A 16443-nucleotide genomic window follows, 5' to 3' on the forward strand; every position below is an offset into this window, starting at 1 on the left:
AAGGAAATTAGAAAGAAAAAGAGGGTTCGCCTTTTAAGAAAAATGTGAAGGAGCTTTTCTATGTTGTTAGCTCCTGCCTCTGGGTATAGGTGAGTTTCTAGGACTAGCAATTATTTCTACAATAGTGGCTGAATAGTTCTTCTCAGCGTTATCATGGCTCCATCCAAGTACACATCATTTGGGTGCTTTCGATAGGAAACAGAGTTGGGCAGCTTTTATTGAAACACGACTGGAGCTCTAGGAGGTCCCCAGTTAAGTTGAATTAAGTTTCTCTGCCTCCTGTCAATACCAGGAGGCTAACACTATTCCTGTTTTTCGGTTGTTTGTTTGTTGTTTGTTTCTTTGTTTGTTTGTTTTGTGGTGAAGGCTGCTGCCAGTCTTCTCTCACAACCCTTCACTGTATAGGAGTTGGTTAGGACCAGTTAATTCATAGTCTTTGCTTGTGGTGATGTTACTTGGTGCAAGCCTAAATAGTAATGAAATTAAAAGAACTGCCTGAAGAATATTCACGATCCTGTGTGCCTCTGTGAGCCTGACTGTCTGAAGGTTCATTGCTGCTGGTGGTTTTGTTGTTGTTTCATTTTTGTTTCTTAAAACCAATTGACAAGAATTACCTCGGCTCACATGATTAGGTGGAAAAGATAACGGATGCCTGTGTATGCTTTTTTGGTGGCGTCATTCTCATGACCTATGGGAGAGGAACAGTCCTGACCCATATAAAATGAGCGAACTAGTTACATGAAGTACCTAGATTGTAAAGCCACGGGCATCTGGCAATGAATGCTTATAGGAGGGTAAGTAGAGTCGGCAAAAGAAGTTCGGAAGATTGAAGGAAAGACATTTTCTTTTAAAAGTGCTACAGACTTATTGGAAGCAAGATAATTTCTCCGGTGTATTTAGATCATTTCTCCGGTGTATTTAGAAGAAGAATAATCCAGGTCCACTGAAATGCACAAAACAGAAACAACAGACTTCCCCTTTACGAAATATAGGGGCACTGTGTATCCTCACAGAGATATTCGTTTTTTTAGAAATGAGCAAAGTATTCGCCATGACAAGCTATTTGAGACAAGTCATTCACCTGCCTTTGGACATTACGGGAATTCTACAGTCTCACGAGTGGGAAATTTTTACACTTTTGACCCAGTGTCAAGACTTCTGAGCAGTGGCATAAATCCATCGGCTATGTTGACATCTCAGCTTGTTTGAAGTAACTAATTTTGTGTGCATTTTTTTGTCTCCTTCAGAAATGAATACACCTGAGTGTGCTAGACGCCTGTGAGCTCTCCGATCACCTCACGGCTTTGGAAAGACTCAAAGAAGGAAGGTGCCAGAGTAGTGGACTCTGAGAACGAGCTTCTTTCCCTGGGCCTTGACTTCCCTGCTCCCAGACCACGATGGAGACGCTCTCCCAAGATTCTTTGATGGAATGTCAGATCTGTTTCAATTATTACAGCCCCCGGCGAAGGCCCAAGTTGCTGGATTGCAAACACACCTGCTGCTCGGTGTGCCTTCAGCAGATGAGGACGAGCCAGAAGGACGTGAGGTGCCCTTGGTGCCGGGGCATCACCAAGCTGCCCCCAGGCTTCTCCGTGTCACAGCTCCCCGACGACCCCGAGGTCCTTGCCGTCATCGCCATCCCGCATGCCTCTGAGCACACCCCCGTCTTCATCAAACTTCCCAGCAATGGGTGCTACATGCTGCCCCTGCCCATCTCCAAGGAGCGAGCACTGCTGCCGGGAGACATGGGCTGCCGCCTGCTGCCCGGGAGCCAGCAGAAGCCTGTCACCGTGGTGACCATCCCCGCCGAGCAGCAACCCCTGCAGGGCGGGGCTCCCCCGGAGGCGGTGGAGGAGGAGCCAGACAGGCGGGGCGTGGTGAAAAGCTCCACCTGGTCGGGCGTGTGCACTGTGATCCTGGTGGCCTGTGTCCTGGTCTTCCTTCTGGGCATCGTGCTCCACAACATGTCTTGCATTTCGAAGCGCTTCACTGTGATATCCTGTGGCTGAAGAGGGCGGCGGGGAAGGCTCTTGTGGGTGCCACGTAGGGGCCGAGCAGGTGTTGGTGATGGGATGGAGGTGAGAAGATGGGGGCGACGCTGATGCTGATCGTTTGGTGCTGAGCGCTGGCCTCTGGGCTGCCCCTTGATGGACCCAAGACAAACATGAAGGGCGGAATGGGAGGTCTCAACAAGGTACCAGGCGGATCGCTCTGAGTACTGATGGCAGCAGCTTCGAAGACGATTGCATGCATCCTCATAGCCGTTTATTCAATGGACTGTAATTTATGATTTTTCAGAATCATGTTAGGAGATAGACATTAAAGTACTTAGACGTTAAACTGTGCAAGTGCATACAATGTGATCTCTAAATGTGGTAGATTAAAACAAAGATGCTATGTAGACAAGTAGAATTAAACCTGAGAAATCCGTGTACAAATTCAGCGATGACATGCAGTGCTGGTTTCTTTCCTTTTTTAAGAATGAAACCCGTCTTCATTTAGTTGCTAAGGCTTTTTCCACTTTTGGAATGGCACCCAAATTAAAGTAAGTGAAGCAGACAGTCATTTTTGAAGAAAACATTTGAATGTTTCCAATGTGTTGTGTTTTTGTCATGTACCTTCATTTTTCTTCCCTTGTAATTAGAGCTCGATATGTGTTTATTAAATGAAAGCCCAACAGGGGGCAATGAGCAGTGATAATGAGAAGCGCCTGATCCCACAGGAAAACTATGCCAATTTTCAAGCCATCTCACAAAATAAGAATTTTAAATGTAAATATTGTGTATTCGTGTGTGTGCGTGCACGCACATGTGTGCGTGTGTAATTTGATTTACCTCAGGTTTTGAATGTTTTAGAAGAATCCTGGGGGTAAGACTTTGGGGACATGAATGGGTCCAGGGTCTGAAATGGTGGTGACATCCTAGGCATCAGGACCCACTAAGATGTCACATACTCATCACTTCCAACACTTGCTCTTTTACTGTGTATTCAAGTCCTGTATTCTGTGAGGCACAAATGGAGAATAACAGAAGATTTGGTCTTTTCTCCCAATTTTGGGGTATTGTAATCACCATGAGTATTTTTCACTGATGACAAACCCGGGCTGGCATTTTAATAGACAGTCTATGATTATTTTTTGAAACATATTGTTCCACGAGAGTTAAATCATTCAGCAATCCAGTTTCCTCTTGTTGTATAACGAAGAATATGTCTTGTATTTTGAAACATGCTTTTATTGAGGAAAGTGGAAAGGTAAACCAATGGCTTACATTCCCAGTTTAAGTGGACCAGTTACTCCTAAATTATCAAATATTCTTAAATGCATAATTGTAGATATGCATGAAGAAAGATCTGCTAGTATTCAGTGATAAATTTCTATGCCTGGATGTGTGTGCATTCAGAAATAGCTGCGAGCTTTACAGTTATTTTCTAATTTATGTCATGAAATAAGTGGTATGTGACAAGGACCCCACTCATAAATATATCTATTTATGTTCCATTGAATCCATGAAAATAGGGGAGAGAAAGATAAGCAGTGACTGGTTCCAAAAAGCAAGGCTCAAAATAACCCTGTAAGATGGAGATAATTTAATTTACTTATATGCTAACTATTACCTTCAAGCACACAAAATATGCACATTAAAGTGATGGAAATTATATGAGATAAAATGACATTATAATGACTAGAATCCAAAGGTAACACTGTTCATTGGTGTGAGGATTCAATATAAAAATATGAACTTGGGTTTTTTAATTTTTTCACAAGACCTTTAGGAAATGTATTTGAAAGCTCAAACTAGAAATTAGATTAAAATGCCATTTTGTTGTGTAAGCTATTGGGCATTATACAACAAATCTAGGATTTATTTGGTATTAATAATTTAGGTATCATATTAGCTGAATGCTATCCTCTGTTACATAACATAATATACTGTTGGGTTAGTGTCAATTTCTCAGACTCAACCAGGTTGCCGTAACACATGTCTGACCTAATTTCTATTTCTCTTGTAAGAAAAAAAAAAAATACCCGACAGAAATATAGCATTAAGAATACATCTCACGTACATGCCATGTTCAAATTAATTTTGTAAATGATACCTATATTGTTCATGTACAGTATGAAATGACTGGCTATGTAGTATAGTATGTGATAGAATTCTTTGTTAAGTAGGTTATACACAGACACTAATGTGTGTGACAGCACAGTGCCCTGTGTTTCTTCGTGCAAAACCATAGTGTAAAAAGTCCACGTAACTTGTACTTGAAAACAATTCCATGCTGGAGCTGCAATTCAGCAGTGCAAAATTAATCAGCTCTATGCTAGACTCTTGACTTTACAATGTAAGGTAACAATAATGAAAATCAGAGTTCTTTGTGTGAGTCTTACTGACATAAGAAACATTATTTATGTGAATTCTGCCTGCAGTTCCTTGTGTAGCTGTTTGTTAGTGTGCATTGTGTGTGTGTGTGTGTGTGTGAGAGAGAGAGAGAGAGAGAGAGGTCTCATCCTGCCTAATAGAATTTGTATAGACTTAATGATGTTTTAATGTTATCTGCATCCCATTGCTCTGGTCTCTTCTGGCATTAACCCATAACACTAGCAACTCACCTACCCCATGTGACAAAAGTCCAGTGATAACAACTGGCCAGAATTCACAGTTGCACATCAATGAAAAAATCCCAACTGAAAGCACAGAAAGTTAGAGCTGAAAGCAACCTCTGGTAGTTTCATTTTGTAGACGAGTCCCCTGAGGCCCACAGAGGTGCATGGCAGCTTGTCATTCAGCAAAAGGGAGGCAAGGACTTCGCACTGCAGTTTCCTCCTGCTCCCTCCGAGGCCTGTAGACACCTCCATTGGGCTATGGTCTTTTTCAGGGTAGATGAATACCCTTTACTAACTCAACTCTTGCTTTAAAGTTTTGGGTATTTTTCTTTGGTAGATTTACGTATTCATTTTAGTTAGCGTCTACCTCTGGGAAATGAAAGGAGGGTTGATTTAAGGATGAATATAGACTTTTAAAGAAAACCATGTAATTTGAATTTTTGAAATTGCAAACCATTTGTTTCCCCGACTCCCCCCGCCCCCTTATGTAAAGGACAATGAGTGTTGTGTAAATAGTAAACTATAAGCATGAATTTTCATCTTTATTAATGATCTTGACATAAGCAAGAGAATGCTTAATATGTTAAGTAGAGCCAAGTATGCTGTCAGAAAGCATTGTCTTTGGAAAATTTTTGTATAATGACCTGGGGCACAAGTGGTAATGAAAAGGCAAATCAGTTCTCAGTTCCAGTCACACTTTATGATCAGAAAGCTTTAAGGTATTTTGTTTAAGAATATAATTAAGTTTAATCTTGTACATGACTGAAGAGTGGGTCCCATGAAGGTTAAACCGTGTGCTGATGCAGCCCTTGGGATCTTCTAGCTTGGCCACTGTTCAACGGAACTTTCTGTGATGATGGAAATATTCTATAACCTATGTGGTCCAATACAGTAGCCATTGGCCACCTTGGCTAATGGCGCTAGTTCGACTGAGGAATTGGATTTTGTATTTTATTATTTGAAGTTATTTAAATTTAGTTACTCACATGGCTAGTGGCTACCATATTGGACCACACAGTTCTGGATGGTTGTTCAATGGGATGTAGCATCAAACTGTAAGAAGACAGTTTGTGGTTTAGTAACATGCAGTTGGCTAAAAGAAAAAACCCAGAAAACAAAAAAAAATAATCGTTTCTGGGTTTAAAAAGTATGTGATCTCAAGTATGTCAGTAAAAATTTATTTATTGCCCTTTGGGATTACTGCTTACACACTTTGGGCCAAGGAATGATCAGTGAAGCTGTAGGAGTGCTTTATGAAGCCCCTTTTCTGGGATCATTAGCTGCATGTGAATGTGTTGTCCAAAAATAATAGTTAGACAGTAGCTGTAAAACGTTTGACTTGCAAGCTATGCATGACCTGTGCTGTGAAAATGTGTTTAGGGTCTGTCTTGCGGTCTTAGGCCAGAAAAAAAAAAAAAAGCCTAATGAAATCCCTCTTCACTTCCAACATCTTACCCAGACTTCATTGCTGCATTAGGAAGGTGTGAAGTATAAGAGCAAGTGTGTTTTGCAATGTTCTTAGACAGTGTTTTTGTTTGCCCTTGAAGTCTGCCAGCTTGTCATTGTGTTTGGTGTAGGCATCATTTTTCATTTGCCAGACTAAAACATAGGTACTATTTTTAGGGTGAGATTTGACATTGTTTTAGTCTTGTTCGGTTTTTAAAATTTTTCATTATCACTGAAAGAATTGAAATTTGCAGACTGGCACAAAGGCATTTTTTTTTAACATTAAAAAACATTGCCCATGGAATTCAAAGACTTGAGGGTTGTTAAAGTTACTAAAATTGCTCTGTAAGTGAGTAAAGAGTAGCTGAAAATTCAGTTTGATTTTACATATATATATGATTTTACATGTACATATATATATATTCATGGAAAGATCAGACTCTTCCTGATAGTACAGTATTTATTCCCGTCTAGATTTTGGTTTAAAGAGTTGCCATAGCTTTATTTGAAAACCCATACTGTGTCAAAATTGGTTAGTCTGCTTCCCATTGTTTCTAAATGTAATGTAAGCCAAATACATTTGCTTCAATTTAGCAGAATTGAGTTTATTTTTCCCCCTCCTAAAACTCATGGATGGGTACTGACTGTTCTTTTCAGCTTGTCTTTAAAAATTAAAAAAAAAAAAACTTTTTTTGCCAAAATAGTAGTTTTTCTTTGGACTTACAAGGAAGTTAGAAGTCCAAAGTTTATCAGTATGAGAGGAGTGATATGCAAAAGGTTTGAATTTCTATCTTCTCTGAGAAAAATGATGCTGCTAACCAGTCAGCATTTTGTTTCCACACAAGATATGTAATCAGTCAGTTGATCTATCATCCGTGACCTAGAAGAAAGAAGCTGTTCCTAGTCATTTCCATCATTCTCAGTAAAATATCATTCACAAAATAATCCTTACCAAAACAAACTCCAAAAAAGAATGAGATAGTCAAGATAATTCAATAACTTTTGAAAATAGTCTATTTCAAAAGTGATGGTTAGTTGCTGAATTTTGTTAAACATGAAACACTTCTTAAAAATAAGTGGAAATTCAAGCCATTCATTTTTCTGAATATATATATATATATATATATATATATATATATATATATATATACCTATATATATATCATATATATATATATATAATTTATCAGTAATAGGGGTTAAATATCAAATAAAAATGTTGTTACACATTTTCCAATTTGTGGGTTATATAATGTTGAATTTAGATGTTAAGACCTTAACAAATTCTATAGGCTGCATACATTGTGTCCAACCAACCAATTTGGGGAATATCCATATAACGAAACTCTTGAGACTTTTCAAATATATGAAGAGGTGGGTTGGCATGCATTTTATTGGAAAGCCATTGATGGTTGAAGAACATAGGTGGGTGGGGCATTTAATTTTTGTCTTTGAAATGGCTTATTGTTTGACTCTGCTTAAGTGGTCATGGTCGATCACCGTTATTCCTGAACTCTTACAATATGGCTCTGATTTTTCTGCTCAAGTTTCCTTGCACAGTCAGGCCAATGATTTTTTTTTTTCAGGATTCACTGCCTGGGGTAACCCACTATGTATATTTCATTTATGATGTAGTGGTGCTTGAAAACACTCATCTCGTTAGCTAGACTTTATTATTCTAGTGTAAAGTTTTTGATACTATTCATAGTGACCTTTTTAGGGACAATCACTAATATTTGTGGCAATGTACTGAGGGGTCTCTTGAAGTCTGCAACAGCATGTGTTTTCTTTGTTTGTTCCCTTATAGCTGTTCCTATTCTTCTAGAACTGCTCTAAATTCATCACCTCAGGGTGTAGGGCTAGTAGCCCATGTGAAAGTCTTCTGTGGTCTCCTGGAGGTGTGAGTTATTGGGCTGTTCTAGCAAGAGTTTTCCAAAGGTATGCTCAGTTTTTAATTTGACATTTGCTTTTTGAGAATCCAGAAGTAGAATGTTGGATATGATGGTAGTGAAGGAGCATGGGATATAAGAAGAAGGGAATAGATGAGGCAAATGACCCTGAAAGGGGAAGAAGTTGACATATGTGTCATCCCTATTTAAATAATGGGAGGATGGAGTAGCTGGTATCTTACACTGTGTTTCATAAAATTCCTGGCTGAAGGACAACCCAACTATTAAGTAGATCCTGTGTAGGAGAGGTGGAGACGTGGCTTTGGGTCGATAGCAACAGATGGGTGGATCTGCTCAGAGAGTGAGAAGATACTTGCATAAAAGGGAAAGAAATCTGTAATGGGATTATAGCTCCAAAACAAATTGTATAGGAGCTGGAGAAAGAAGCATAGGACAACTGGGAATAACTTGGCCAAGCATAATTTGTCATTCCAGTATGGCCTACCAAATTCAATTCAAGATGTTTAAATTGAAGACATACAGGGAATGTGCTTTGCTGATGAAAGGGTCCCATGAGGCCCCACTGTGTTGTTAGCACACTAGGCAATTTCAGAGCCTGCTCTAGAGTTGGTTGCTGAATCATTACAAACTCCAATAACATCCTCTTAACCATTGAATGCACGCCTATGCCTATGGATGTATCTTGATTTGAGTAGGTTAACACTATTGGGAAGACTCTTTCAAGAATATTCCGTTTCTATCCTTGCTGTTGTCATTTATTATATTTTTTCTTCCACCATTTGCTTCTGTTTGCCTCACTTGACAGTTCCAGGTGGGGAGGCTGGTTTCAGCTTGGGATGTTACAAACTCCCAACATAAGCCATGCAGCTGCTAAACAGGGTTCCTGCCATTCCTAGGGTTCCATTGGTGGGTTCCCTGGCCCTGTGGATAACTGATGTTCCAGTCAAATGGCTAGATTTATGCTGCTCAGAGGCTGTTAACTCAAGTCCTTGATGTGTTTCATTTACAATTATGTGGATTATTTATTTTAGGAACTTTTCCTTTAAAGGGCCAAACTGCCCTACAGATAAGTGAGCTGCTGGGCTGTGTAGAAAATATTGTCCAAATGTTGCCAAATATTGACTTCATAAGGGGGATATCCAGCCGCTGTTTATAAATCTGAATGTCTTAAAAGCATTCTTGCTTGCTCTCTCTGTTGTAGACGGTGTCTTAGTAAGTCCTGAGTTTTTCCAATGAACCCAATTTTAATATATGGTATTTTTGTATGCCAAACTGGTGTCTTGTCCTTTGTATATGTGGTAATGTTGATTTTATGACTACTGTTAAAACACATTTGCTATGATTAAAATTCATAAAATGATTTCAAATAGACTCACGTGTTGGTTTTCCATTTCCCCCACCCCATGAGATATAACAAAACAAAAAAAATTGACTGGAATTTTCCATCGTCAGCTACTCTTAGAATTTTAATAGACTAGGATAATAAAGCAACAAGGAGCTCCTGAGCCAAGGATTTTAAGTGGAGGTGACCTTCAAGTGGCTCCTCTGAGAAGCCAAAGAATTCATTTGTAACAAGGAAGCCCAAGCATGTATTTGTGGCTTCTGGTGGCCCTACCTTTATCCTCCACTGTTTAGAAATGACACCATGTGTGTCAGGCCCCAGGTGGACCATCTCATACTGAGTATAGAACAACTTTATGCATGTGTCGTGAGAGGCAGTGTGACCTGCTTTGGCTCTGAGTCTGAGAAGCTATCCTTCAATAAATGGTTTTCATTAGTGGGACGGGGGTTTGGAGAGCCTTTTTTAAATAAAAGGATCCAGTCTTTCAATAACTCTGGATCACCTCAAGGAATTTCAATTCAGTTTAGCAGGTGGCCTGATTCTAACGAAGTGGTTAATAATCAAATGTGCACGGGTGCTAGTATAGGCACGCTCTGACTCTCTGAGAAATAAAGAAATAGTCCCCATGGTTTAAAAAGTGAGAGGTTACTGTATTCAATATGCATTTCTTGTACCAAAAAGCAAGCTTTGTAATAGGGTGTCCAGATTTTTGAAAGTGAAAATTTATTTAGCATATTTTAGAAATTCTGGTATGGATTTCCCTGGTCTCAAGTGAAGTGGGAGTGATTGGATAGGGATTCTTTTATTAGAGAGCTGCTTGCTCATGCTTGAGCTTTTCTACCCGTTAGAGATGGCTTAGCTGCTCCAGGTCTTAGCTGCTCCATTCCAGGACTAGATTGGAGGAGGCATCTCTGTAGATGTAATGGGAGCCAGGGCAAAGGAAAGAGCATCATGGGAGAGCCCTACATGTGTGTCTTATCTGGGGATAACCCACTTTGGCCACTTCTTCAGATGACATTCTATTTGGATGGCACAGGTTTTCTGCTTCTGGGATAGGGCTGAAAGGAGAGGGTGAGCTTATGTCAGCTCCAAGATCATTGCCATTTTGGCCCCTCTCTGCAAAGGAGGCCTGAGTGTGAGTAGCTGAAAGTCCAGAGTGGGGTGGCGAAGGGTGTGTGAATGGAGCCAGTCCCAGCATCCATTGCGTGTCACCTTCACATTTAGTCCTTACGTATACAACACCCCCTCTAAATACTCAGCCAAATTTCTTGAAATGAAAGTCTGCCTATCTGCCAAGCCTTCCTTTTTCTGAATGCTTTTGTTTCCAGTGATAATTCTTGGAAGAGAGGCCCATTTTTGGTGTACACAATGTAGCATGAAGGCTGATAAATGGCAGCTGAGGGGAGAGGAACTGGTCCTAGAATTAGACGGAGCTTCTGCTTTTTACAGGTGGGAAAATTTTTGCACAATTTTACTTGACCCAAAAAAATGATAGAGCTGTAATTGAAATCAGTCTCTCATTCCACATCCCTACTGCTCCCTGCATTCCCCATCTTTCTTCACACTGTTGTGCTTCATAAGTGATTGCTTTTACTATTATTATTTGCAAGAGTAAGTGAATGTATAGAAGTACGTGTGTGTGCATGTGTATAAGTGTGTGTGTGTGTGTGTGTATACATACACGTGAACATTTCATGGATTCTTGGCACAGATTTTTTTTTTTAAGGTTGAAAAAGTGAAGATCTTTAGAGAGAGATCAGAGTATCTCTCTAGAATCATGAGGACAATTAGAGACAAGGAAGTTCCCCTTCAATCACTAAGCGTTCCCACTGACCACCAGGTACTTGGGCTGCTGAGACCAGCAAGACAAAAATGTCCCCTGTCCTCATGGGCCTCACAGTCTTTCTTGTAGGGGTGACGGGCATTAATAACTAAACGATGTTCATGTCCAATGCAGAGATTGATACGTGGTGTTTGAATGCATTTAACAGGGAAGAGGGCAAGCTGACCTGGTGGGTTCAGGGTAGGGATGTAGTCAGTCAGAGAAGGCTTTCTGGAGGAAGTGGCTTCTAGCATAAGATCTGGAGGACAAATTGGGGCCAGTGAGGACCATTTGTAGAAAGACATTCAAGAAGGGACAATAAAAGACAAGGGAGGCAGGAGGGCTTTTAGGAGACAGAGTTGGCTTTCCTTGTTCGGCTCCCTGCCATTCGGGCATTGCCTTGTGCCATGTGACACTGCAATGGATGATATTTCAGTATGACTCGCCAGTCCCCAAGAATATCCACAAAGGAGCGTTTTACAAAAGCACAGTATGGCTCCATTTCACCGGAACATATTTTCATCAGACATCACTGTGTGAGATGAGCCCCACAGTGGGCATTTCAGCTCACTGTGCTTGCATAACACGGGGCTATTTTCCTCTGCATACGTCATGTGCAGAGAAAGGACACGTGGAATCTTTGGTTTCAATACTTATGCTTAGTTTCTGAATCAAACGGACTTTAGAGTCTGATCTCGCTGACATAGGCTACAGGGCAACCTCTGTCTACCCTGTTTCCCCAAAAATAAGACCTAGCCAGACTACCAGTTCTAATGCATCTTTTGGAGAAAAAAATTAACATAAGACCCGGTCTTATTTTAATATAATATAAGACTGGGTCTATAATATAATAATAATATAATATAATAATATAATATAATATAATATAATATAATATAATATAATATAATATAATATAATATAATATAATATAATATAATACTGGGTCTTATATTAAATTTTGCTCCAAAAGATACATTAGAGCTGATGATCTGGCTAGGTCTTGTTTTTGGGGAGACACCGTAAGGCGTATATACATATGAGTACATCTGAGGAAAGCATTTCCCAAGCTATATTTTGAGATATCAGTAGGGGTTTCATATGAAAAATGTTTTGTGATTAAATAAACTGGGAAAGCACTGAGTTAAACAGGTAATATTTTAAATTGTAGAACTTTTCAGTGCTTTATCATGTGTATTAGTTCCCTAGAGAAACAGAACCAATAGGGTGTGTGTGTGTGTGTTTGTGTGTGTGTGTTTGTGTGTAGGTATATTCTCTGCCCCCCATGTATGTATGTATATACATGAGATCTACGTATGTGTATATGTGTATGTGTACATAGAGTGTGTGTATATATATATATATATACACATATATACATATATATATTCCATGTATACATTTCTATCGTATATACATATGAGTACATCATACATAGTGTACAAGCATATACATATCTATATCTGTCTATATGTCTATGTATCTGTCAATCTAGGTATCTATCATCTGTCTGTCTATCTATCTATCTATCTATCTATCTATCTATCTATCTATCTATCATCATCTATCTGTCTATAATCATCTATAAAGAGATTTATGTTAAGGAATTGGCTCACATAATTAATTGTAGAGGCTGGCAAGTCCAAAATCTTCAGAGGAGGCCAGTAGGCTGCAGACCCAGAGAAGAGTTGATGTTGCAGCTTCAGTCAAAGGCAGCATGTGAGCAGAATTCCTCTTCCGGGGGTGGGGTGGGTGGGTCAATCTTCTCTTAACATCGTCAGTTGATTGAATGGGCCCACCCTCTTTATGGAGAACAATCTACTTTTCTCAAAGTCTGCTGATTTAATTGTTAATCTCATCTAATAAATACCTTGACAGCAATATCCAGACTAGTGTTTGACCAAATATCTGCGTATTGTGACCTCTCCCAGTTGACACATATATTCAACTATTACAATATACTAAAGGGCCTTGCAAATCTCTAAAAGAGGAGCATATTACATATCACTTTCCCCCAACTTTTCTGAGTAAAGAATCCATTATTTGCAGAATACCTATTAACATTTGGTAGAACACAGTTTGGGGAATATTAATTCTGAATGATAATTCATAGTTTTGACTTTCTCCAGATAAAATCTGGCAAAAAAATGCATTAAGTGCTTATTATTTATGTCATGAGATTAAATCATTAGCTCATATGTTTGCTTCTTTATTTTAAAACAGCATCATGCAAATGTAAAATAACCCAGTACTTGTGTTAGATTTACCTTGATGGTGGATTGTAAGTGATTTGCATGCTGAAATTCCATGCACTGCGCACATTACTAGTGAAATGTTCTCACATTAGCAAATTATAGGGGGATATATGTAACATCTGCTTTAGTAATAAGGGTATGGATGATTCATACTTGAGCACAGTGCATATATACCAGAGTTGTTTTGGAAAATTATAGCCTAAAAATTCATAAATATTCATTAGTACGTTACAAACAACACACAACAAACTAAATTGATAATGATGAGCAGAACTAACAGTAATTTGCTATTAAGAAGCTAGAAGAGCAACAATTAAAAAACATGATCATTCCAGGCAGTCCTGATAATGAATCCGGGTCTTTCCCCCACATTGTAGGAGTTCAACAATTTGCATACTCGTGCTATATGCCCATGTGCAGTAGGAGCCTTGCAGTGTTAGTAGTAAAACACTGAATTAGTAAAACACTGACTTGGAGCCATGCTTAAACTCTAAAAAGCATTCATTTTAGTTTAAAACCACCAAACTTGGCAAAACATAGGTAGGCAGTTATTAATGAGTTAATCTCATTCAGGCAGTTAAGAAAACATTTTGGGATTGGTGGGCACAACCCTGAGGAAGACCTGTTGCCCCCCCCCCCCAGCAGTACTTTGAGAACCACTGCTAGGGGATTAGGCAAATGAAGGAATTTATAAACATATGCAAAACATAAATAATAATTTCTTCATTTCATAGAACATAACTTTAATAGAAATATAAATTTCATGGAATGAAATCAATAGTTGTAATATTTTCTTTCAAATATGCTCAATATATAGGCTACGTAAGGACTGCAGGCTCTCCTATGAATTTCTATTATATTACATGGTCCCCACTGCACAGTTCAGTTCCCTGTTAAATTACCTTCCCCTGCCCCCACCATTTAGGACAAATCAAATCTCCTTCCTAGCTTCATGTCAGGCAACCAAGAAATTGTCCCGATTTTATCCCACGTTCATCTACCCCATCCTCCAACTATCAGAAAGGTAACATTAGTTCCAAAATAAAATGGTTGCACCTCCTAAAATTTCAGCCCAGCTCCCCTAGTCTTTTGTAAGGAGGATATTTGGTGGTTTTTATTTTTATGAATACCACTATTAATTTCAGCATGACTTCAATTTATATAATTCTGGCAAATGGGGTTTTGCTTTTTTTTTAAAAAAAAGGATTGACTGAATATGTACATTTTGAAGAGAAGCAGAATGAGTGAATGTGGGGTTAAGTGGGGAAAGACCTCTTATAAGAGGTTTTGAACTGGGGACCACTGACAGGAGATCCTGTGGATACTGCCTGGGGTCTGTTCCTGAGAGGCTGGGACCCAGCCATGCTTTGCACTCACCATGGCCTTCCCCAGCACCCAGTGGAGTGACTGACACTCCGTAAAAATTTGTTGAATGAGTGAGTGTGTGCGTCGTCTTGTCTGCTGCGATAACTCAGGAGTGTCAGCTTTGGAGGCACTGGCAGTTTTGGAATACCTGGGTGGTTGGGGCTCTCTTCTTTGCAGATCTCATCACTTTCTGCCCTTAGATTCTTGCTGTTGCTTTGGGGAATGGTTTGCTTTCTCCTGCCTGCCCATCAAACCCATTTTAATGAGCTGTTCCTGTTCAGCTGTCTTCCTGCGATAAAGTCATTTCCTCTTCCTCAAAATGTTCATTCTCAAGCTCACTGGCTTGGCAACTTTGCTTGTTAGTCAGAATTCACTAATGTCAAGTCTACACCGGCCCTCTCACTTTGACCACCTCCAGATGTTGTGCGTTCCCAATAGTCTGTTCAATTGAATACACGATCACACTTCTATTTTGTTATAGTTAGTTGTGGTATGTGGTGTGTGTTTAGGAGGGACGGGGCAGGGCCTGGATGAGGGTGAGGCAAGTTTGGCCTCTGGGAGGGGCTCCCTCTCTGAGAGGCCTCAGCCACCTCACCCCAGTCCCAGCTCTGGCAGAAGGAAGGGAGGCTAAGTGTGAGCATGCGAGCGTGTGTGTGTCTGTGTGTGTGTGTGTGTGTGTGTGTGTGTGTGTTTCTATCTCATGTATCTAACCCAAGAAGAACCAAGTATAGGAATCCCATATTAGGAAAGACAATAAGGATGTGAAAATTTGAGCTACTTCCTCCTTTCTGAGGGGTAATTGTTTGAGGTGAAACAACCTTACCTTCTCTTTGGGCATCTATATTAATTGTCAAGTAACTGTCACTGATTCCACTTTTGAAAAGACCTGAATGCAAATCTCAATGGAAGTTTCTAGAAATTATAAGGTGAATTGAGGCTATGGAAAAAGGCATTTGGGAGGCACTACCTCAAATATAACAATGACTAACTGTGCAAATAGGACTCCCTTTATTTCTGAGTTTTTTCATGCCTGTTGAGTGAGGTTTCTCCCCTCTTTTTGCTTTTCCCGGAACAAAAAGTCCATTTCTTATTCCATTCCAGTCTCCACTTTGCTCTTCAAGACTGAGTGACTTGAGGTACATCTAATTCAACTGGATTTATTTGAGAAGCTCCAGCCCTAATTTATTTATTCCATTTATTTTTACAGCATGCCCATTACCCTGGGATTCTGGGCACATATAAATGATCTGCTAGGGGTTGGCAAACAAGGAGTGGTGATAGATGGATAGCGAGCAAACAGTCTGAAAACATTCATCAAAAGGACTCTTCCCTTCCAGAAATGCTTGGTTAAGCAGGTTGGTCTTACAGTTTTCTTGGATGCTGACATTTTAGGTTCACACTGCTTGCCTATTTATTTGACACACGGCAAAAGCAGAAATCCCTGATGGAAGATGGAACAGTCAGAGAGGGGCCCTGTGCTCAGTGAGGGGGCATCCAGAGGCCTGGCTCTGTCCCCTGGATGTCTATTGATTTTGTGATTCACAAAGGAGAAGGCTCTGGAGTGGATGATTCTGTGTGTCCTTGGAAGGTCTCTAGTAGTGTTAACCAGTATTCAAGGACAAAAAAGAAAAAGAAAAAGAAAAAGAAAAAGAAAAAGAAAAAGAAAAAGAAGATGCTAATCCCCACTACCAGGGGGTCAG

The 16443-nt window shown here is 39.8% G+C and overlaps 1 protein-coding gene across 8 annotated transcripts in view; it reads left to right on the top strand.

Moving 5' to 3' along the window:
* RNF152 (ring finger protein 152) overlaps nucleotides 1–9330 on the top strand; it is a 72705-nt gene extending 63375 nt beyond the window's left edge. For all 8 annotated transcript variants that reach the window (XM_019729307.2, XM_074339878.1, XM_019729305.2 and 5 more), the window contains one exon: nucleotides 1248–9330. In XM_019729307.2, the coding sequence (XP_019584866.1) occupies nucleotides 1398–2009 (612 nt within the window). In that variant the 5' untranslated portion in view covers nucleotides 1248–1397 and the 3' untranslated portion in view covers nucleotides 2010–9330. The remainder of the gene's footprint in view (nucleotides 1–1247) is intronic.
* Nucleotides 9331–16443: the final 7113 nt, after the last annotated feature.

Source organism: Rhinolophus sinicus, linkage group LG09 (genome assembly GCF_036562045.2).
Source record: "Rhinolophus sinicus isolate RSC01 linkage group LG09, ASM3656204v1, whole genome shotgun sequence".
NCBI classification, from domain to species: domain Eukaryota; kingdom Metazoa; phylum Chordata; class Mammalia; order Chiroptera; family Rhinolophidae; genus Rhinolophus; species Rhinolophus sinicus.